At 35.0% G+C, this 25,794-nt stretch overlaps 1 protein-coding gene across 4 annotated transcripts in view; it reads right to left on the bottom strand.

Annotated features, from left to right (window-relative positions):
- Positions 1–25,794, bottom strand: part of KCNH7 (potassium voltage-gated channel subfamily H member 7) — a 483,013-nt gene that overhangs the window by 131,440 nt on the left and 325,779 nt on the right. For all 4 annotated transcript variants that reach the window (XM_082691246.1, XM_082691247.1, XM_082691248.1 and 1 more), the window contains exons 3-4: positions 18,481–18,636; positions 2,979–3,407 (exon numbers count right to left, since the gene is read on the bottom strand). In XM_082691246.1, coding sequence (XP_082547372.1) covers positions 2,979–3,407; positions 18,481–18,636 — 585 coding nt within the window. The remainder of the gene's footprint in view (positions 1–2,978; positions 3,408–18,480; positions 18,637–25,794) is intronic.

Here is a 25,794-nt window from a genome sequence, read left to right as displayed (position 1 = left end):
GTAAACTATTACACACTACTACATTTGCAAATTATTTGAAGTTCTAAAAAGATAGTCAGTATAGAAGGTAATTTCTCTTCTTGAATGAGGAGGCAATAATCTGAATTCAAAATCTGCTGCAAGTGGGATCTAACCTATTAACCAGTCATATGAATTCATGAAACTAAAATCAGTTCAAAAATTTTTTCAAATTCATGGGGCATTGTCTGTCAACTCTACTCAAATAAAAAAAAAAAAATTAAGACATTTAAAAAAAAGTGTTCCAGCTTCCTTTGTCAGTGGCTCACTTTCTAAAATATACCAAATTAGCTACCCTTAGAAGGTGTAGTTTCTTTTCTGCTAATCGGTTATTTATAGCTAAATTTGTTCTAAAGCTAAACTACCAAATACCCTTGAACTATATCAATCAATAGCCAGATGACTGGAGCATCTGCCAGAAAGTGATTTTTTTTTTTTTTTTTTGAAAATGACACAGCTTGGGTGGAGAAAGAAAATCGAGGATGACTTCATTACTGAGGGTCCTGAATAGAGAAATCCAGAAGTATTAAATCACCTTTTCCCTTACCTGTATTAGCAACTGTGTACTAAATAGAGACCACATACATATGAAGAAAATAAAGTGAGATCATGGAATCTGATCTAACCTATTCAGCACCACTGTCAAACCACAGTTTAAGTCTGTACCACGCACTATCATGTATCATTTAAAAGGTAAGAATGTTAGTATACTATAACTCAGGAAAGAAGGCCAATTTCTGAAGTCTGTACAATTCCTAAAGATGCTGACACTAACTGGACTAACTAACTAAGTCGGGCATCTGAATCACCCTATTGGGTTTGTCGCTGTTCAGCCATGGGATTCATTGCTCAAAGATCAAATTTCAGAGGTTTTCAGTTAGGAGATCTTGAGCATGCCATTACTAAACAGTATGGGGGCCTGGATGATTATTCAGTTTGGGAATTGTCCTTGATTTGATTTTCCTTTTGACCTTCTTCAGATCACAGATTAAAATGGATGTGCTAATTGCTTTTGTACAGATACAGTTTCGCAAACCTATCTGTGGAAAACTTCAGTTTTTGTGATATTGACTTATCTCTTTTTGAATTCTTCCTGCCAATTCATTTGCTTTCATCACTTCTGTCTTCTCAACTTCACCATGCCCTTTACATAAAGCTCCCCCACATGACTTAAGTAGGATGGGGTACAATCACTTCCTGTTGCGTGCGGTTTTGAAACATACTTCACAAGCATAGTCCTGTCAATTTCACACCAACATTTATTGAGTTCCTGCCATGAAAAAGGCAATCGTGATTCTAAGGCTACAGATCTAACTGTGCCCAAGCTCCCGCACTGGGGGAGTTCACAGAAACATAGAGTGCTTTGCATATCTAACAGAAATGACAGACTTATAATGTGGAATAAAGGCAGAATGTAAGAAATGCTAAAATATGTGCAAACATTGCTTTATACACTCAGGTGAGAAATCATTTAATTCTTTTGGTTTGGAAAGTAAAAATGGGTCCTTATGCCTGAGAGAGTCAGAATGAGGAGGGACAAAGTGGAGAAGAGTTATTCCTGGCAGAACAAACTAATGAAGCAAGAAAATGTGTGATACATTTTTGGGAAAAAGCAATTATCTTTGTGTGGGTTTAAAGTGGAATATATAGTAGGGGAAGGAGTCCTTCACGAGCAGGAAGTAAGGCTTGAATTATATCTGTGGTACCTCGTAGTACCCTACACTGTGCCCAGTGCTTAGATCTATGTTTTAAGAAGAAAACTCGAAACCATAGCCGTGATGATGGTCATGCACGGTAATGGATATCACAGGAAGAACAGTGGGCCTCTCAAGAACCCGAGCTTGTGCGATTCAGAAAAGTGGGACTGATACATCCATTCAACTGGTACTTTGAATCTCCAACCCTGGGGGAAAGTTCAGTGGGTCCACAGAACCCTTCTACCATGGGAAATTCTGGTGTGGTGGACTGTGGACTCTGGAGATGGGTGATCCTGTGTGTGAAAGATGACTCTGGTGTTCTGCAACCTTGGACCAGTTATTTATGTAGTAGAAATAAACCTCAGTTTCCTCATCTATAAAATGAGGCTTCATAATAATTCCAAACTCAGAGAGTTGTTGTAAAGAATTAAGAGAGAATTAATGTGTGTCAAGCATTTATATTGCCTCTCACATAACAAATAGTATATGTTGGCCATCATCATGTTAATGATGATAATAATTTTATAATAATACATAATATATATACGTAATATATAACAATAATACAATTTTATAATAATAATGATGATAATTTTCTCCAGAGTCTTTTGAGCATTGCTGCTTTCACTACTGGCTTATCGAAGAGTATGAACACCACAAGTCCAGGGAAAAATAAATGAATTCTGAGTTGCTCTGACTTTGGTTTTCAAGTTTGGTCTTTCAGGACTCTCAGGGTTTGTTTTGGTTGTTTACCTCCTAAAAATCTCCCCTTCTTCCTTCCTATCTCCAACCCACCCCAAACACTTACAGCTTTCTAATGATGACTCAGTACACCCACATTTTATAAACCTCTTCCTTTGGAAAGATTTGGTTAATAGGCCTGTGAAGACACACCACTCATTCACCCCAAGGCTCGACTATTTGCTAAATGCAGCAAAATTAATTATTCTTGAGATGATAGTGTCATCACCTAAGCATATGTTATATAAAGCATTAATTAATACTCCATACGGTAGGCAGATAATGGTTATCATACCATTTTAGAAACACAGAAGAAGCCAGAAAAAACCCAAATCACTCACTATGGTTCAAAGAGGAAATCAGTAACAACTCTGAATGTAAGACTCCTAAAATTTAATTCCCATAATTTACTTGCATCTCTTTCTCCCAAGGCATAAGGATTAATGTCTAAATTAAAATCAATATGGAAATTACCTTTCATTCCCCATTAATATGCATTTCCATATTTTAAAAAAAACATACCTTCACTGGCATGTCGGTCTCTAAATATGTTCTTGGGGTGGACACTGAATCCTTCTATATCGTGAACTGAAGAAGCCCTCCGTATGCTACAAATGCTCTCCTTCGATCTGGAATGAGTCAGCTGGGTACTTGACTGCAGCATGTCAGGGTAGAGTCGGTCCCATTGCCTTTTGGGAGACGAATGGTCCAGAGGTCCAGATATATTCACCAAGGGGGAACATTTGCTAGGCTGTATCAAAGCTTTTGTATCATCTGCTTCAGAGGGGCTGCAGCTCTCTTTTGTAGGAGACTTGAAGTGCTTCATGGCTACCGAATCATCACTGTGTTTAGATGAATCGATTACGACCACATCAGGGTCTTCTTGTGGTAAGGACTGCTTTCTGTAAGTGAGAACTCTCAGACCAGGGAATTTGAACCCAAAAAGTTTCCCTACAAATGGAAACAGGAAAAAACATTATTACAAGACAAATACCTACAGACACAAACACACAGTATACATGTGTATAAGACATATTCCTTAAGACAAACAAATGAACAAGTACCATTGACTCAAATTTAAGTACCATGTAATAAAAGTTATTAATCAAAACTTAATTGAGTCATTTACAGTTGGAAGAGGGATATTGTAGAAAGCTTCTGAGACTAATATGAATTGTCACATCAGCTGTAAGAAAATAGTAATATAATCTTATCATGTTTCTGATGGTTAAATAGACTCCAATGACATGAAAGCATTACTTGATGACACGAGATTTCTTATTTCAATAAATTAAAGACAGGTTACACATTGTAACATATTACATAGTGTTAAAAACCCTATACATCCATTTTTAAGGAGATGTGAAGGGCGGAATACAGTTTAGAAAGGAAAAGAAGGGAAGGGGCACCATATGTAAAAGGGACAGGCACAGGAGAGATTATAGTGCCTATGTATGCTTGGGGGACTAGGGAGCTATTGTCCTTGAAGTAAGAGGGAAGAGAATGAGGTGGGCATAAGAAGTTGGCATGACATATCTAAGAGGGTTTGTGTTAGATAATAAATACTCTGAGTCATGTGCAGATTGGAAAAGTGGGGTCGACAGTGTATGAAAAAAATTCCTCATTCCATTCGGAATGTTTGAAAAACTGTTGGTTTCAGATAGAGATGTAAAGATAAGAATTTCTTTTTCCTGATATTTTTTGTTCCAAAATCTGAGAATATGGCATGAAATGCATCTCAGTAGATAATGCTTAGAAGGACAACTAAATCTAACATTAAAAGGTGGGTATTAAAATTAAAATGTTAACTAATAAAGATATAAACTCACTGGCAATAAAGATGAAAATCAAAACAAGGGCATATCATTTTCCACTCTTCAATTTAGCAGTAAATTAAAAAAGAACACATAATGTAGTGATGGCGAAAAATGCTGGTGAGCATTCTGGCACTTTGCTGATGGGACTGCAAATTGCTACAAATTCTTAGGAAAGTCATTGTACAATATCTATTAAAATGAAAGTATGTACTTTCTTTTTTTTTTTTTAATGTTTTTTTTTAAGATTTTATTTATTTATTTGACAGAGAGAAATTACAAGTACACTGAGAGGCAGGCAGAGAGAGAGAGAAGGAAGCAGGCTCCCTGCTGAGCAGAGAGCCCGATGCGGGACTCGATCCCAGGACCCTGAGATCATGACCTGAGCTGAAGGCAGCGGCTTAACCCACTGAGCCACCCAGGCGTCCCAAGTATGTACTTTCAATCTCATTTATAGGGTAGTACAAACACACAAAGACAAGATACAGTCTGAATATTCATTAGAAGGAGAATGGTTGAATAAATCATGGCATTTTTATAGTTAGGAATCTTCTTTTAAAAAAGTGTATTTAAATAAAAATACTAATATATATATATTTTTAAAAATTTTATGTATTTATTTGACAGACAGATCTCAAGTAGATGAAGAGTCAGGCAGAGAGAGAGGAGGAAGCAGGCTCCCCACTGAGCAGAGAGCCCGATGCGGGGCTTGATCCCAGACCCCTGGGATCATGACCTGAGCCGAAGGCAGAGGCTTTTACCCACTGAGCCACCCTGGTTCTCCTAAATATATTTATGTCTTGATTAGAATTAGAAGATTATTCAAAAATAGCGTAAAGTGAAAAAGCAAGTTTCATTTTAATATTTATGACCACTCATTAAAAATAATCAAAGTATATATTTGTCCATGTAAGTTGTATAACAGTAGAGAAATATGTGAAAGAATACATACCAAACTCATAATGTTAACTGACTAAGTGGGTTTGGAAGTGGGGGAAGGCAATGTATTGCATTCTTCTTTACATGTCTTTATTGTTTGTTACATCAAACAAACATTCCGTATATATTTTTTTAAAAAATTAATAAGGTAAAACTTCTACTTCTAAAAGAAATGAAGAGATAAGAGAAAACATCCAAACACTATTATATGATTCAAAGCTTTTCCAAGTATCATCTCTAAGAAAATGCAAAGTTTCGAGACCCTATTGCCAGTGCAGTTGTCTATGTCCGCATGGCCCCATGGCTTGACAATTACACATTGCTCTTCTAGTCAGTTGGATTCCTGCTTGGGGTTCAGTCAGTTGGAGTCTTTGGGCTACGATACTATCTACCTTCTTATATTCTTAAATGTCATGGGTACCCTCATCTTTGATATATTTATTATAAACTTTTCCTCAGTGCATTGAGGATGGTTTTAAAACATGGAAGAAGAGTCACAAAACTCATGGACTTTTCTGCATTTTATTTAAATACACTCTTCCAATACGTGGTCTTATCTGCACACCCAGATTTAATTCCATATTTAATCCAGTAACTCATAAACCTGCATCTCTAGCCCAGACCTATTCTCTTAGTTCCAAACTTGCATATCTATTGACCTCATTGACAGCATCACTTAAAAGTCTGAAAGACACCTCAAAATCCTGTAGCAAATCCAATCTCATGATCTATCTTTCTGATTTTAGCCCTTTTCCTGACAAACATTTCTGTCCCCCCGTGGACCATAGGCTTCGTGAGGGCAGGGCCCCTGACTATTTTGCTAACCAAATCCCACCTCTGACTGAAAGCCTGAGCATGATAAATGAATTGCTATAAGCAGATCCCAAACTGAAAATGTGCTTCAATTATGACTGTGGAAAATTAGGATATTTAATTGCTCTGACCAACTTAATTACATAATTTTAGCCTTCTGGAATGGCACTGACCCATGTTTACCAAAAATGATTAATTGAGTAGAACTCAGTAGCTCAGGGAAACGGTGAACTCTCTACCATGCCCTTTGTACCTGATGCAACTCTTATTGTCAATTTCACCGTTTTCAGAGGTTATTAATTGCTACCATTCTGGTTTTAGAACATATTAGAAATGTCTCAAACTCTTCATTTTATGTAAAATACCTATTACAGAGAATTTTAGAATTGCAGGCTAATCTATTATTATAAGCTTTTATTTGTGGGCTAGTAGTTAACAGTGTTCAATACAATTGTAATTGAATTTATCTTTCTGATAAAAGACATGACACAATGTGCAAACTCCAAATATGTTTACCTTTAAGTTCTAGATTAATAAATTGTAGATGAGAGTAACCAATCTGTGCAAATAAGATTAAGCAACAGTGTACTACAGTAGCTGTTTTGCCAGCATTCTTACATAATTCTACTAACAACTCTTACATGCTCAAGTAAATTGCCAAGTTAAAAATCAGTGAACTGCATCAAAGTCACTTGATTAGTTTTTAATGCACATAGAAGTGACTTATAAAGCAGTTTACAAATCAATTCTGCAAGCTTATTACAATGCACTGGAGGTCAATACCTACTTTTGTTCATTTTTCATCAGTTACATTACCCTCCTCCTTTAAAAACAATTCACTGCCTTTCTTAAATTAATGATCGCATGAGGCATTTAGTTTGCTCTTGTAGTTTGGTCATATCCAAGGTGGTACAGATGGTCTTTTCTGCATCACTAGGTTCATATGACCATGTTATATTGCATTACAGATTTAGTTGTCTAAATGCAGCTCATCCGGAAAGAATACACATTGAGAATTTTGTTCAATGCTAGCACTTTCAGGCAGGAAATATAAAGCATAGATGAGTATAATCCTGTCATGGTTTTTACCACTGGAAAATACCCTTATAAGTCAAGTCTCCACATTGTACTAGATTTGCTTTCTAACTTAAACAACCAAAATAGATACCATTTAGCCTTTTGTTTACTGTAACATTTGACACATCTGAACATAAGAACAACAAAATAAGAGTTTTTACCCATTTGTGCACTCTCCCAAATAATTTTAAGTACTGATAAACTGCTTACATGAACAGGATTTTCATCTAAGATGTATCTAGTTTCTAACACATATGGATGAACTACTGCTATAATATCTTTCTCAGAACATGTCACTTTTAAGAAGCTGCCTAATATAAGTTTGGAAGCTTCATCTTTGCATATTCTGTATCATATTTAACTGAGATCTTTGTACTTCTCACCCATGTAGGCACACAGATAATCTGTCATTGTTCTCTTTAAAAAGCCTGGAATTATGACATCTATCTATCTATCTATCTGGATATAAATATCCATATTGAGGATCTAATGAGAATCATAACTCTCTCCTAAATAAATATAGAAAAATGCATACACAAAATTTTGTTTTTGATATCAGAAAATGAATAACAAAATCCCTCTCCCTGAAGGAAAACCCTTCTACTAACCTTCCCAAGGGTTCCCTGGGATTAGCTGACTCTTAACATTCCTTCCAGTTCTGAGTTTCTTTACATATATATGCTAGTCATAGTTTTCACAAAATTATAATGATCACAGCTGCATTTCTACCCAATCTCCTATGGTAATGGGACTTTAGAATATAGTTTTACTAAACTTTTCAGAATGGAAAAGGTCTCATCAATCTGAACTGCTATTTCTCTTTCTTTCTTATCTTCTCTGGGAGCTGGTTCTTATCTACTTGAATTTGGAAGAAAACAATATTTCTAATTTAAGAATTGATTTAGGAATATTAGAAATAATATTTTTTTCAGAAAAAACAAATACTGGGACACCCGGGTGGCTCAGTGGTTAAGCCTCTGCTTTTGGCTCAGGTCATGATCTTAGGGTCCTGGGATCGAGCCCCGCATCAGGCTCTCTGCTCAGTGGGGAGCCTGCTTCCTCCTCCCTCTCTCTCTGCCTGCCTCTGTCTACTTGTGATCTCTCTCCCTGTCAAATAAATAAATAAAATCTTTTAAAAAAACAAACAAACAAGTATTTCCCAAAAGTCCTCCATGTATTTCTAGTCATTGAATTTCCTCACAATTACAAATTCCCAATCATTCTCTTAGTTCAACTTCCTTTCTGCAAACTCTTAGAACTTTGATTATCTAATAATTTTACTATGAAAACCCAGTTAAATATAGACCAGAAACAATTTATTCTTGCTTGGTTTTCCATTGAATTATGGGCTAAAAAGTAGAGAGAAACTTTAGTTCAAGCAGTCATGCAAACTAAAGGATATAGTTGGGTATCAGGAGGAGACACACATGGGTGAAGGGAATGGGTATATTATGAAGGCCCTGAACAGAGATATTTCATCTCACAAAAGAGTAGAGGAGGTCAGATTCTGAGAAAGGTCTGTGCTAATAGCTTTCTGAGGAGCGTTCTCAGGAGGTACTCCTGAGGAAAAGGAGGAAGACAGGATTGGGCAGAGGAAGTTAAACTCTTATGCAAATGTGATGGGGTTTCTGCTGACTCTCTGTTCTTCAGAGTGATGCCGAATTCAAGTCATGGTAACTGGCCTTTGTCTCCTGCATAGCTAGTCTCGTGCTACCCCATGAGAAGGTCCATAACCTATGTAAGGCAGTTCCCTGTCTTTGACTACAATTCTCAATGAGGAGCAGAGCTGTGGACCCTCAGTAGCCAATATTCACAGCAGCAGGGTGAGGAAGGTGTCTGGCTGAGTAGCACAGTATCCACAGTGCAGAAAAGGAACAGAAAAGGAACAATAGCCAGATTTTGGTCTAGGAAAAAACCCTATGATCTAAATTAAGTCTACTATCAGCTATTATCACACAAAATAAGGATTTGTGAGTTATTGTCTACATGCCTTTCTAAAATCATGGTATTCACACATCTGACACTTAAATTGCAAGCCTTAAAAATCACTGAGATTTTCTCCAGCCAAATAGCTCTGTATGTGCAGAAAAATGACTTTAATCTCTAAGTCAGAGAGAGCAATAGATTGAATCTGATGGGAGAAACAGGGAAGGTAATTGATATATCTGCCTTGTCTTTTTAGGGAGGAATTTCCATAGAGGCACTCTGCAAGGAGATGAATCTTTCTTACTCCTAAGTGTGTAATGAGTATATGATACTGCCCACAGAACAACCCATAATATTGTCAAAGAAGACAGCAGTTGGCAATTAGACTGGGAAAAAGGATCACTCAGTGTGAACTCAGGGCTGACTTGATTAACTTGAACTGTGGGTGACGAACATGCAGTACAGTCAGTGTGGTCCTAATGTTAGTGACCAGAAAAGATCACCAGGAAGTCCATCCATCTAGTAAACCTGAAGGTAAATTTGGGACACTTTAAAGGAGCAGATGTGGTCAGTAATGCCTTGAAAGGCTAAGACTCTTGGGAGATTTCCTCGGATGAGAGATACCACAGAAAAAGCAGCAACTTGCAATAAGGCGGTAAGTGTAAAACCAAATTAGAATCTTGAAGCAATGTGAGTCCTGACCCACTAGGGTATGGCACACATGGGTGGAAGTGGGGGAAGGTAGTGCCGCAGTAGCAGTTAGGCAGCAGTTACTGTCTGGGAGCTGCAGCAGCAGCAGCAGCAGCAGTAGTAGAGAACTTCTGGAACAGTTCATAAATGCTGATGATGTCTGAGAGATACTGCTTTCATCCTGGCCAGGTCATCGTGAAAGCAAAGAAGCAGAAAAGACAGGTTTGGGATAAGGGAGATCAGGCAGAAAACAGGACAGGGTGATGGGCTGCTTTTAACTACCCAAGGTTAAAATATCTCAGTGAAGAGGGATTGGAAATGAAAACAAATGCCATCAGAAGTATATTTACCTAATAAGGTGTTTATGTGATAACTACGTAATACATGAATGTTTCATTTATCGATACTATTATTGTGGTTCTCTTCAATAGATTTCTTCCTTTGCCAAATGCCAAGTTAAAGAAGCCGTTCAAATTGTGTGAGCATAAGAACATCTTAAACTAGGGGGGCCTGGGTGGCTCAGTCATTAAGCGTTTGCCTTCAGCTCAGGTCACCATCCCAGGGTCTTGGGATTGAGCCCTGCATCCTGCTGCCTACTCAGGGGGCACCTGCGTATCCCTCTCCCACTCCCCCCATTTGTGTTCCTTTTCTCTCTCTGTCAAGTAAATAAATAAAATCTTAAAAAAAAATAAAAGAACAAATTAAAAAAAAAAGAACATCTTAACCCAAATTGATCTGGGATGCCCATATACTCATCACACTGACAGGGATTCCCTTGATGGAGCATTCTAAATACAAACGGTACAGAAACCAGTTGCCTGAATGCAGTATGAATAGGGACCATCCTTGATTTAGATGTTGCTAGGTAACAAATGTTTCCAAATGATATGCACACGAGGACTTTCTGGCATGGATATGCTGATTTAGACAGTCATTAGGATTCATTGTTAATAGAGAGATAAAATATAATTTTTTTCAACTACCAGCAATTGTCCCAATTTTAGAAAAATGTACTTTGCCCAAATTCTAGGGGGGGAAACAGAAGATAAAGTTGATTGCAACCTGTGACTGAACTTTTCCCATATTTCTTTTAGCAATCATGTCATAGTTTCCTTTCTAGATCAAATTCAATCTTTAAAAAGAGGAAACTTTCAAACCTATGATAATAGTAAATATTAGTTGCATTGTAAAACCATTAATTAAATTCATCTGAATAATAGATTTTCTCTGTAGTAATGCTCACTGAGGGGGTAACTCTATAAAACTACTGTAGCTCTTCATCTTTGAATTAAAGAATAACTTTCAGCCCTAGTGGAGAATGGTGAAAATACTGTGAATGCCCTTTCATAATCCAGGATATAGAAAATTTATTTGTTCCTTAGTGTGAGGTCTGAAAACTGAGATGCAAATTTAATGTAGCTGTTCAGGCAAATATGTATTTTATGTGTCAATTATTCAGAATAGTTGGGTCCAAAGCATATGAATATATTTTTAGTGGTTTAAATTAGTTAGATAATTGCCTAAATTACCAGCTGTAGTTTGCATGTATAGACTTAGCTTCAGTCAAAGCTTTTAGAGTAATTCAAACTTTTATTTTAATAAGGATAAAAGTAGAAATTCTCCTTTGATTTGGAGACAACAATTCTAATCATTTCAAAGATAATGGAATCTCCTTTGTCATACCTTAATAAGATTAAATTAGATTAAAATGTTCACTTTTGAAAAGAACTGTAAGGATAAGAGACTATAAAAATTAAACTTTATTATATTTTTACATTTAATTTCATTTAAAATATATCTTTATAGTTTTATGTAAACATTAATTAACTTATACAAACAGTTCTCATTGTGACTTGTAGTATAATCATTTATAAATTAATAAAGTTCATAGTTTTTCTGTAAATAAAAGAAACAATGTGGGTCTGTTTTCTTGTTGAGAAATATTTAAAGTTTAGTACAATGAGACTGTTTCATAGATTTTTGACAGTGATGGCAAGAGTAAATTAACTAGACTTAAATTTAGACAAAAACTATCTTAAACTAATATAAGGAGAGTAAAAATGTTATTAAAGTTTATGTGGGGATATAAGCTGAAGATCAACTTTTCTAGGGACTCAGACTGACTCTTCAATTTTAAAATAAGATAAAAATATAAAATGCATTCATTTTCTGTTTGGATGTATATTGTTATACCAAGAAATTTTTGTTTAATTGATGTTCCCCATAAATCCCATGAAAATTTTTTAACAAACAAAATGTGTGTGTGTGTGTGTGTGTGTGTGTGTGCATGAAAGGGTCAGACTGGTGATCCTAAGAGGTCTAAACCTCTACCATAAAATAGAAGATATATAAAATTCAAATATACTTACAAATAATTTAATATGAAACTTAAATATATTTTACTTAGAATAATAAAGTGAAAGTCTCTTAAACTTGATTAGCAAAAACACATAATTTGGTTATCTTCCACACTGTGCAAATATTTCATAGCAACAGATACAAGAATAGGAAAAAAACCCTGCATTTCCCCATTCCATTAGTTCTTTTAGATGCAGTCCCCATTTAGTTGGTAGGAAAAGTACAATTTTCTCTTTCATTTGATATTGTTTCCATTCTTCAGACATTAAGGTCTTTAAAGAAACCATTAATGAGAAAAGACTTAATTATATATTTTATTTGGCATTTATATTCTTTATGTAGCAATTAATTGACTCAATTATGCAGTATTTATCAATTTGATAGACTTAGCAATATAATACTCTCTTCTGTACTTGCTTCATCGCAGGGGACATAAGACACTTATTTGTGGCTTGTTCTAGATCTTCAACAGAGAATAAGTTTGTGAGAAATCAGTTTTTTCCCAGAGAAAGCTGCTCACTTTAGTTGTGTAAGGTTCCTGACCCAGAAATTAGATATTTGTTTTTTTTTTTTTTTTTTTTTTTTTTTAAATTTTTTTTTTTATTTAACAGACAGAGATCACAAGTAGGCAGAGAGGCAGGCAGAGAGAGAGGAGGGGAAGCAGGCTCCCTGACAAGCAGAGAGCCCGATGCGAGGCTTGATCCCAGGACCCTAGGATCATGACCTGAGCTGAAGGCAGAGGCTTTAACCCACTGAGCCACCCAGGCGCCCCAGAAATTAGATATTTGTATTGAGAAAGGATTCACCACTTTATTTAAGGCAAAACAAATCTCTAGAATTTTCTCTGTCCAATTTATCATAGTTCCTTTTTGTGATACATCTCTCTACTATGCATTTAGCTTATTTTCTATTATTTCTTTATTTTAATTTTTTTATTTTTTATAAAGATATATTTTTATCCCCAGGGGTACAGGTCTGTGAATCACCAGGTTTACACACTATTTCACTTTCTTCTTGTCTGTGTTTCTTGTGTTGTCACTTCACATTTTTCTCTTTATTTTGTCTTCACTCCAGGAGAGGCAGTTACATTTACAGAAACCCACATCTTCTCAAACAAACAATAGACTTTTCCTCATTACTATCACTTAAATTCTTACTTTTGGGGTCTTGCACACACCCCCATCCTGACACACTTAAATATTTCTTATTATATAAAAATTAGGCATTTTGAAGGTTAAGATGTTTTTGCAAAAAAAAAAAAAGCATATTAGATTTGATTTACTCATTTCTTTTTTTGTTTGGTTTGATGGTCACCACTGGAACAACAATGTTGAAATAGTTAATACCTTTATTTTACACAGGGAGTAAAGTGGTACTTTAAGGAAAAAAAATCAGGATTTTTCCCACAGTCAGAAATAATACAAAGCAGAATTTGGATAGTATTAGAAGCTACCAAGTGTAATTTTTCTCTTCAACTTTTCTGATTGATTTAACAATCAACACTTCATAAATTGACATCAAGTCAAGGAAATTCCAGAGCATGAAATGACAGAAGGGTATAATCAAATCTAATATACTGGTTGTAAACAATGGTCCTTTGTAATGCTCTGGAAATGATTTTATCTGCATATTTATATTTTCCCCAATGACTCTGTATAGGAGTGACAGCTGCAGTGTAGGGAAACCACTCATAATCACAAAACAAAAAGCAATCCTACTGAATTTGCTATGGCTTACACATGAGATGCTATTTTAATCACAGTATAAAATTGCATAGGTTATGTGTTACATCCTGCAAAGCTACTGTATAGATTATCTTCCATTCAAGGAATCAAAGTTTCAATTCCCCATTTGTATTTCAGTTTGAAATGAATACTTTGATTTTTTAAAAAATTGCCCCCCCCCCTTTTTTTGCGATGCTGCTATTGCACAACTCCTTTTTTCAGTTCTATTCAAGTTGCTGTACCATGCAAAATAACTGTTCTATGGGAAAATGAAGAATTTGTGAAGACAATGAAGAAATAAAATCAGGCATCCCCCAAAACAAAAGTTCTTACTGATATTCATGACCAAGATACAGGCTGTCATTACCTAAAGTACACTCCCAGGAATCATTCAATAATGACTTAATTGGTTAGTGGGAAATATAAAGAAATAAAAATAGTCATCAACTTAGAGGAACAAGACTTTGGTATTACAATAATTCTTTTAAAGTACTTCAATTTAATTTTTAAATATGTCACCTGGGAGACTGACATATTGATGATTTTTTGATAAAGAGTTTTCCCCCAAGTGTGATATTGTTCAGAGCAAGATATTTAGTATATTAGAGTCATGTTGCATTAATATCGTTCTCCCAATATTGGTTTAACAGAATATTGTACTGTCATTTGGACATACCTAAGGAAGAAACTGATTCTATGAAAAATTCTCAGGTGTTATGCATTTGATTTAGTATTCAACTTAGATTTAATGATGTACTTTGCTATCTGAGTTTATATACAGGATAACAATATTTTTCCAAATATTAAGGTATTGTGACAAGGTTTCCAGCTACCCACAGACAATAACAGATACCTAAATTCCAATTTCCTCATGGATCTTCCAAAAACCACAGAGATCAACATATGAGACAAGTAAAAATATCCATAAACTATGCCTAAAGAGTAATTAGAGACAGAGACATTACACACTTTAATTTACATATAGGCAGGGAAATAAATTCCTGAGACCAGCAGAATTGGTTCAGGAAAGCACACTACAATAGAGTTACACAGAAACTTAGTGAAGAAAGGGGGAGTACAAAGGTCTCCTTAGAGTGATGGAAAAAGTATCAAATATGGTTTACCCACAGAAGAAAAGAACACACTATGTAAGAAATATTGAGAGCAGATATGTGAACTGAGTGGTCAGAGCACTGGTTAATAAAGAGACTATAAAAAGTGACTTGAAAAGTGCACAAGACCTCAGTTAGCAGTCTTAGAAAACATTACTTCTTTCGGGTGGGGGGTAAAGACTAGTGCTGAGGATTGAATATCTTTCACTAGAAATTTAATACCAAAACAAAGGTCTCTGACAAACTAGAAATACTGCAACAACAGCAACAACAACAACAACAAAAGGAGAAGGAGAAGGAAATACAGGATAAGCTCATCAAGGACCTTGTTGGTGAAAATTAGGAATCAAATAATATAATTTAAATTGACCAACTGAATGGCAGAAAACCATTCTTAGGAGTGCAAAGATAAGAATTAAAGCAGATATTATTAGCTAAAACTGCATGGTGGAAAGGGGAGGAAAAGAATTACAGGCTAATTTTATTCAGCTCATACTAAATCAAAATACAGTGAGGAAAACGAGAGATTAAGGACATTATATACAATTTTCTATAAAGGCAGCTACTAGAAAAAAATACAAATATTTTCAAATACCAAAACAAAAACGAAAACAGGATAAAACAAACCCAAAACCACACAGTTAAAGTTTATAAAAAAAACAAAGAGAACATAACATAATGACATGCTTTAAGAGAGTATATTCAACATAGAATATGTTCGTACTAAGAAAAAACATAGTAGTTATATCAGTAAGTATAATTACCTATTTTAATTATAAATTAAAAGAGAAGTATTATTTTTTCTTATAAGAAACAAAGGAAAACCAACTCTGGAATATATTAAAAAATACAATTAAAACAAAGAAAGACTAAAAAGTGGTTTAAATATGTAATAAGGAAATAGAACTGGGAAAATCATTTAAAAAAAACATAAAAGACTACTTTGCAGAATACTACTAAAATAAATTTTTAAAATCTAATAAAAGTCTGAGAAATAAGACTTTATAAAACTGGTACTAGTTGAGAGGGACAAGGGACTACTTGAATAGCCCAATCTCTGGAAAAAAAGAAAGAAATTTGTCAAAAAGCTACTCCACAAATAAGTATCAGACTTGGATGATTTCACGGGGGAATCATTCTTAACTTTTAAAGATCAGATAATCCCCAAACTATATGATAGTTCTTTAGCATGGAAAATAGAAAAGAATTTCCAAATTATTTTTGGAAGGAATTATAACATTGATACCAATACCTGATGAAATTGCACATATAAACACACACACACAAATTGCAGATGAGTCTCCCTAATGAATACTGATGTAAAAATCCTAAATTAATTTTAGATAAAGAAAATCCAACAGCGTAATAGAAAATGAAATACATCATGACCATATGTGACTCCTTTCAGAGATGTTAGTAAGACCATTAGTAAAATATATCATAAAAATAAATAGAATTGCATACCCATTTCCACAGATGCTTAAAAGGCAATGTGCAAATTTTAACACCATTCTTAATAAATATAAGTTAATGGAAAGCCTTAAAAGTCTAAAACACATACAACTCAACCCAAATGCTATCATTTGAATTAATGAAAAAACTTGCCATTCACACAAAAACCAGGAACAAGGCATGCTATTTACCATTAATTTCTATTTAATAATATGATGGAGGTAATAGCTAGCACAAAAGAACTAGAGAAAATTATTAGATGTACAGGAATTGGAAAAAATGTAAAATAATCTCTATTTGAGATAATAAGACACTTGAAAAATTCATGAGAGTCAATGTATAAGCCACTGGAAACTAAGAAAACTCACTAAGGTAGTAGGATATAAAATTAACATACTCAGAAAAAAATCACTACCCTTAAAAATGATCTGAAGATATAATGAAAAAGAAGATCCTATTTATAATCTCAACAATAACAAAAAGTTAAATGCCAAGTAGCAAACTAAAGAGTAAGAAAACATTGTGAACACTCCTGAAAGACAAATACTAGATTTAAAAATGAAAGTACATATAATATTCTTGTATAGAATGACTCAACACATAAAGATGTTAATATTCCTCAAATTAATTTATAAACTTAATGCAAATCTAGTAATTTTTTTTCCTTATCGAACAAGTCATTTCTAAAGTTCATATAGGACGCTATAGCAAGAAATAACCGCAAACCTCTGAAAATTAATGTCAAAGGGAGCATGTCATAGCAAAGATTCATTGTATATTTAAAACAATGTGATTCTGAATGATAAATAAGCTAACGAAGGAGAATAGGAAGTTCAGAAATATACTCAAGCACATAAGGAAGTTTAGTATCTGGTAATGGTAGCATCTCAAGTTATTGATGAAAAGATAGACTTTCTAATAAATGATGTTAGAACAACTGGAGAGTTGTTGATAAAATGATAAATTAAACATATGCCTTGCTAAACCAAGGTGTGTGTGTATACCGATATAAACCAAGCTAAACTTAAAATGTAACAGAGATTCTAAAGCGATACAAGTTCTAAGAAAATAATTTTTACAACCTTGGCATGGTAATAGTGACTCAAAAATTCAGAATCAACAAAGGAAATGCTTGATAAATTTAGCTGCACTATAAACAAACAAACAACAACAAAACCTTTGCATGACGAAAATCAGGAAAAAGACAAAAAAATATTTGCTGGGAAGATGTGCCACTGATTTTACCATTTGAAAAAAAAAAAGACAAAAAATGTATGTAAGAAATGGACAGATGACAGAAAAAGAAATGTCCTACTGCTTAAATATCTGAACCTCATTCATAATAAAAGAAATGTAGGGGCACCTGGGTGGCTCAGGGGGTTAAAGCCTCTGCCTTCAGCTCAGGTCATGATCCCAGGGTCCTGGAATGGAGCCCTGCATCGGGCTCTCTGCTCAGCAGGGAGCCTGCTTTCTCCCCTCTCTGCTTGCCTCTCTGCCTACTTGTGATTTCTCTCTCTCTGTCAAATAAGTAGAATATTAAAAAAAAAAAAAAAAGAAAAGAAATGTAAACTAGAACTAACTGAGGTATTACTTCTCACCTATCATAATGACAATTATCGAGAAGACTGACTCATTCTGTTAGCCTGGCTTTGGCAGAAAGATCTATTACATTGTTGATGGTAGTGTAAAATGGTTCAAACTCTAGGGAGGGGAATTTAGTAGATTCTAAAAAATTGCATATGCATTTACCTTTTGACCTAGAAATCCCACTTATCGACTCTTCCCCTGAAAATAATTTTCCCAAAATATACATACAGGTACTCAATTCATTCTGGCATTGTTTGTAATGCCCCAAATTTGGAAACAACCTTTAAGTCCATGTAGGGGACTGGATTAACAACAGTACAACCAAGTCAAACGGCTGTAAAAGCAACTGATCAATTCTGTAAGGCACCAAAGGGTAATGACAGTTATGTTTTTTTTTTTTTTTAATTACAAAATTATAATGGAAACATATTTTGAAAACACACTCAAATGAAGAACGTATTAAAATTACTAGTAGCAGTAATATCAGTAGCAGAATATCAATAGCATTATGTACATGTTGCCTTTTACTTACGGTTTACAGTTTTGACTGGTAATATTGGGTTTACCCTCTCTGGGGAGGCAGCATTTTCTTCATCTGTCACATATTCAAAATTAATGATGAACATCATAGCCACACCCTCTTGGTTTTTCACTGGAATTATGTGAGTGTTACAAATGAAAGTGGACCCTAAGGAGATGAAAAATGAATGTTAGGTCAAAAACATGCTTTCATTTTGAAATGTTAGTAATATTAAAATTATAATAAACCTTTAGAATTTTCTATCATAAATGACTATTAAAATTTAAGAAAAATAATTTGACTTTTATTTCATATTTCATTGAATGTTTATTTACATAAAAATGTACAAATTTTGACATAAAGACCTTAAAGGCAAATTTGGGTACTTCCTTATGGAAAAACAGAACATCAAATATTATTTGTCTTCACACCTACCACTGTAATAGTATAGGGGAAAAAGCATATTCTTTAACTTTGTAGAAAAACTCAGGCTTCTTATATATATTTTGATTAATTCTGAATTTGTATAAAATATAGCTATATGAACAGAAAGATAACTCATTTGTGTCATCTTGATCTTTGTGCTAAATTATTTTTTTTTTTCTTTTAATTTCCTGGGTATAAAATAGTAAGTTATTGACTCTGTATATATTCCAATACTTCTTTTCTTTTTATCTGCAAAATTCACAGTGCCCAAATTATAATGATTTTATTTGGTATGTAATCTGTTAGAAAATTAGAACAATATTTTGTATATATTACTGTGTTAATTTAATTCCTTAACCGAAAAGATGATATTCTTTTTAAAGCACAATTGTGGGGCTAATAAGATATATTTTATTAGACTTTTCTGGAAATGAGAACAAAAGAATGACTCAGTTTACAATTAACTACTGTCATCCATCCTCTAACAGAAAATCCAAGATCCAAGATTTAGAGAATTCTGTCAAGATGTTGATTTCTTTTAAATCAATTGACTTCTGACTGACTTCTTGAACTTGATTTCTAGAACTAAGTATTTCCTTAAAGTAGCTTATATCTTTACCCTCTGGATATTTCTTTTTTTTTTTAGTCATGATAATGGAAATTTCAGGTTAGGGATTTGTTTGGGTTCAAAAGTATTTTATTTTTAAAATGTAAAACTTCAGGAAAAGTTCTCAAGTATTCAGACAATAGAGCAATTTTTTAACTTTTTTTTTTGACTAGCTGGAACCATTGTGAATCTTGAGGAAAATGGTGGTTCAGTGCAGAGAGAGGAGCAGGTTGGGGGCAAGCTGGACCTGGATACAGAGGGAGCTGTGAGAAAGTGAGAGACCAGGAGCCTGAGGCCAGGGAATTGTCAAATAACAGGAAGAATGTAGTTGGAAGCTCAACATCCCTAAGACCAGTGGACTAGTATTCCAAAATGGTGTCCTATGTGTGCTATAGCTATTAAAAACAAAGTAAGTGTGAGAAAATTCTTTCCTTTTTTTTCATCCCTAAAACCTGGCTCCTACTGCCAGAGCTGAGAACAAAGACTATTGCTAGTATTGCTATAGACTGAGACATCACAGATGGAAGAGCTTTGGAGGGTGGGCCTAGAGATCTACTTGCTATTTATGAAATTGTTTGTATGAGTGAACATGTTCTAATTTCTAAGGAACTGACTTACAAAAACACTTTTAGAACATGGACTCTTGGTTAGTTGGGGAAGTCTATGTGCTAGTTATGATTCAGATTTTTAAATGTCAATAGCCTGCCAGATTTGAAGTGTAGAAGATCTTATTTATAATTAATCTCGTATTTTCTATAAATACGGCCATGGTTTTACAGATGTTGAAAAGTATGTCTTAAGAATGACATGCTGCACCTTCATAGTCTTCAGCTATATCTTCGATTCATTTAATAAAATAGTTAGCTAGAAGACTTGTCATAGTTTCCATGGTAACAAACGGGATGACTTTAGTAAACAGAAAATAAACAATTTAAGACTGTTCCATTAGAACTAAAAATAGAATTGCTTCAGGCCAGGCATTACAATACAAACTGGCTAAACAGAGAGACTGAGAAGATGCTAGAAATAGCCATTGTGTATTCTGTTAATGAACCAAAATACATATTGATTTAACCACTTAAAATGAGATTTCTTGGATCATTTAGAATATCATTGTGAATTCACTGATTTGTTACTTAGCAGTTTCAAATATTCTAACAATTGAAGTGTATTGCTGATTGTACTATAAGATATAAAGCACAGATTTTTAAGAAATCAATAAATAAAAGATGTGGGAATAGAGATCTAATAGGTTGGTAATAGAGCATAGTAATTTCGCTTCTGGTAATAGGGGCAAAATCACGTATTGCAATACTAATGCTTGTAAATTTACTGGCTCGTGCTAAAAATCATAAAACTATAGTGCTTTATAAAAAAGTTCAGTTATATGCATGGTCTCCATAGCATATTGAATATATGTAATTAATCTGGGATTTACTGCCCACTAGCATTGTTTCCTGTGTGTTTCTATTAAGCAATATATCTCCTCTAAAGTCAACTAAAAATTCACATTTACAATTTTTTCCCTTTTAGTTTTTGGATTTAATGTCTCCATCAATCTTGCAAAGCATCCTGGAAAGCAGATATTGAAAGGAGATAAATGGAATTTAAAAGAGAAGGAGAATTAAATACATTTTATAGAGAAAAAACATTTTAGCTTGCATCATTCGCAAACTCCCAAGTTCTGTCAAGGTATTACTTTTGTAAAGTAACATTCTTTTAAGAAGGCATTACTGTGTGCTCCTAAATACTGTTCTTGAATGCAACATTGGGAGAAAGAGAAATGGAAATACGATCCAGCAAACACTAATCTAGCAATGAAGAAAAAAAACAGACACACTCAATAATATGTAAATTAGAGAACAAAACCAATCTAGAGAGAAAAAGTTCAATCACCTTGTTAAAATGAATCAGTATTCAAATGGAATTAATAGTGTTTGTTAAGAAGCTTATTTACAATAAGATTATCTAATAATTTTACAATTATACATGCAATTATACAAATATTAGTTAAACCCAGGTTCATTTCCATGTTTTGTCTCCTGAGTAAAAACATTCTCAAAACCAGGAAAAGCTGCTTAGGAGAATAATGCTCATTATAATAAAATGTCTAGTATGTTAATTTTTAACTGTGGCCATACAGCAAACAAACTCAGGTAATCTGAATAATTTTTGTTTTATTAATAAATTGGTGGTATATTCCTAGCTTTCTCATTTAAAAATAAAAGACCAGGACTCCTCCCTTTGAGCTACTTTAAAGACGTTTTATTCTACTGTTTTTTAAAAAAATATTTTATTTATTTATTTGACAGAGCACACATAGGGGGAGCTGCAGGCAGAGAGAGAAGGAGAAGCAGGCTCTACACAAAGCAAGGAGCCCAGTGGGGGCTTGATCCCAAGACCCTGAGGTCATGACCTGAGCTGAAGGCAGGCACTTATTCAACTGAGACACCCAAGCATTCTATTCTACTGTTTGTATTCACAGGGCATACATATGTCCCCTAAAATCAATAAATGTGTATTGAGTACCTAGTGTTGGGTCACACACTGGTCTGGGTTCCCAGGTGGTGATGACAAAAACAGCAATAAAAAAACCAAAGCTTCTGCTCTTATGGAATTTACATTATCATAATATATAAATGAATAGACACTTAATATATGAAGTAAAAATAAGTACAGTGAAGGAAGAGAGAGCAGAATAAGAAGATAGATCATAATAGTAGTAAGGGGATGCATTTCTTTTGAAAATGACATGTAAGCAAAGACATAAAAGAAGCAATGGTGTTCACTGTGTGGTCCATGGATAGAGTGCAGGAGGCAAAGAAAACTGCAAGTACAAAAGTCTTCAGTTAAAAGCAGGGTTGTAAGCTCAAGGAACAATGTGGAAGCCAGTATAGCTAGTGCAGTATGTTGGTTGTTGGGTAGGATGTGATTGAAAAGTAGGTAAGATTGTAGGAGGAGTAGGAAACCACACCATGTAGAAAGCTCATGCATGGATTTGGAACTTTCTTCTCAGTTACACAAGAAGGTTTTTGTGCAGAGGCTGACATGATTTGACTTAAAACTACCCCTCTGACTTCTGTGTGAAAAATAGCTTGGTATACCAGCACAAAAGCAGGGAAGCCAGTAGGAAAATATCACACTAATACTGACAAGCAGTAAGAGTGTCTGGACCAGGGTGGTGCTGAAGATGGTGAGAAAGGGTCTGTTTGAGATGGTTTTCAAGGTAGGGATTATAGGGCTTGCTGGTGTAATACATGGCATGTGTGGGAATGAGAGGGGTCACAAACAAGTCCAATCTTGGAGGTTGAGAAAGTGGAAGAATGGAGATGCTTATTTATTAAAATGGGGAGGACTGTGGAAAGAGGTGGTTCTGGGAATTGTGTAAATCTATAGGTTTGGGTTATGTTAGGTCTGTGGTTGCTTATTAGATATCCAAATGCAGATGTCTAGAAGGCAGTTAGGTATAGGACACTGCAGTTTGGTTCAGGGATTGATCCAAGCCAGACCTATGAACTTGAGAGTAATTAGGAAATGGATTATATTTAAAAATAGTACAAGGTCATCTAGGGAACGAATAGAGAAGTTGGATTTTGAGCTCAACATTAAGGGACTACAACATCAAAGAAGGGAAGATGAAAAACCAGAGAACATTGTAGAGGAGACATAGAAGTGAGAAGCAAATTCAGAGTCTAGTGCACTAGGGGTTAAGAGAAGAAAGTATTGCTAGAGGAGGGCATGAATCAACTACAAAAAACTTGCTAATAGGCTCAATGAGGGCTAAGAAAAGATCAAGTCAAGGGTAACTTCTTTTAGTAGATTAGGTAGATTAGGGGCTAGGAAATTATTTGGAATACATGTAAGAATGAACAAGAATAGAAGTGTACAGTGGGTGCCTGGCTGGCTCAGTTGGTAGAGCAGGTGACTCTTGATCTCAGGGTTGTGAGTTCAAGGTCTACATTGACTACAGAGCTTATTTTAAAATAAATTCTTAAAAAAAAAAAAAGAATAGAAGTGTACACAATTACAGGAAAGTCTTTTGAGGTGCTTTACTAAAAAGGTGACCAGAAACTGGGGCTGGTAACTAGAAAAGATTTTGAAGTGATCAGACATTGGATTTTTTGGGTTGAGAGACACTACAGAATATTTATATACAAATGGAATTAATGTGTTTATTGATTACATTTCAAATTTTTGTTGCATAACAAAATTCGGTATTCGGTCCCACCATTTGGTAAGGTCAGTAAAAGTCTAATAGTAATTTACAGGACAGTAGTTTTCTGATTTTTGTTTCCTTAGTCAAGTGCAACTCGACTTTAGTGTTAATTAATTTTCCATGTTTTTGAACCTGTAGAAAATAGTTTATAATCTATTGCTTGAGAGTATCACTCTGTAACCAGAGTGTCTGAATCTGAATCCTGGCTCCATCCTTTAACTGCTGAGTAAATGGATGGTTTTAGAAATGCCACAGCAACTCAGTTTACTCTTCTGTACAATGAAGGGGATTCTTACTTCATAGAATTGTTCTGGGGACCAAATGAATTAATACCTGTGTACTTTGATATTAGAATAGAATTCTCCCTTTCTCAATTTTCACTCATGTGATATGCTAATAACTCTCAAGGAACTAAAGTGAGAACAATGTCTTTCCAATTCACACATGCAGATTATGAAGGAAATAGCTATAGAGCCTTTATATCCAGGATGTTAGAACAGATAGGGAGAGGAGAGTGGTGAGAGGATTGGGGAAGTGATCTTTTTGGAGAGGACTGGCCCATTGCTGGAGCTTCCCTCCTTCCACCCTCAAGTGCTACCACTTTCCAAGGCCAGGCCTAATTAAGAGATTTTAAAGGCCCCCTCTAGGACCTTTGGAATATGTTTTCTGAAGATGAGAGACATGGACAATTGGTATTTGAAAGCTATGTGGATGAATGGTAGGTCATAGTGGGAACTCAACCATGAGGGTGTAGAGGGACGAAAAGGAACAACCTCTCAATTTCTGTGGCAGAGACAATGGGAATAATTATTGGGACAGGCAGGTATAACCAAGTATTGGCAGAAGGGCCTCAAGGTCAAGTCTTCTGGACCAGGAGTGGGCACAGGGTCCTCCAGGGATGGGGATGAAGGAACTGCAGAGGAAGAGAGAGATAGCAAACTACCAGACACTGGAGGCCAAGGAAGAAATAGGCAAGAAACTCCAGAGTGCAGGGATAGAACCAGCAAGGGAAGGAACCTAAAGGGAGGCAGAGTCCTGCAAGAGTTCTGAAGAGCCTATCTAGGAAAGACAGTGTCAGCTCTGCCCTTTGGACAGATCCAGAGAAGGTAAATACAACAGCCAAGTATGGACTACCCTGCTCTATAATCTTTCTGCCTTCAATGTCCACAATTGCCAAACTATGGATAGAAGCTAGATGTCCATCAACAGATGAATGGATAAAGAAGATGTGGTATATAGAGACAATGGAACACTATGCTGCCATCAAAAGAAATGAAATCTGGCCATTTGCGATGATGTGGATGGAACTAGAGGGTATTATGCTTAGTGAAATAAGTCAATCACAGAAAGACAATTATCATATGATCTCCCTGATATGAGGAAGTTGAGAGAGAACATGGGGGGATTGGGGGGTAGGCAAGGAATAAATGAAACAAGATGGGATTGGGAGGGAGACAAACTATAAAAGACTCCAAGGTGAAATATAATGCACTTGCTCTTATCAAGGAGGAGCATCATGAAATATATTAATTTCACATAAGGCTGTTAAGGACATAATGGATTACTAGTCTTAGGAAATTATTTTTTTAAGGGGAATAGTGAAAAACAACACTTAACTCAAGATGAACTCCAATGTAGCCTCCATGTAAAAGAAATATTTTGGTTGTATAGATAAGACCATCCAGATATCTCTCAACTCATACGGTATATGTAATTGCCTGCTGATATCGATATCACTATAGAACAGAAGACCATAATGGAGTCCCAAAACAGAACTAGAAGAAATTTCTATGATTGGAGAGTTCATGGGCCATTGTTTAGCCATTTAATTATTTTCAACAGATGTTTTCCCACTCTTGATAAGAAGAGCAAATACAAAGGCACTTCATTTGTACTCATAATCCACTTCAAGAATGCATTGCAGAATAACTGAGTTGTGAAAATGTTCCATTTATAGCACATTTATAACCAGACTGTAAGCTTCCCAAAGACAAGATGTTATCAGTCCATGCACACAAACCTCAACATATTACAGGAGTTCAGTGAATATTTGCTGGCTACTTTTCTTTCTTCCTGA

This window comes from Mustela nivalis (assembly GCF_964662115.1).
Source record: "Mustela nivalis genome assembly, chromosome: 11".
Taxonomy (NCBI): Eukaryota; Metazoa; Chordata; class Mammalia; order Carnivora; family Mustelidae; genus Mustela; species Mustela nivalis.
This window is presented reverse-complemented; position numbering and strand designations above follow the sequence as displayed.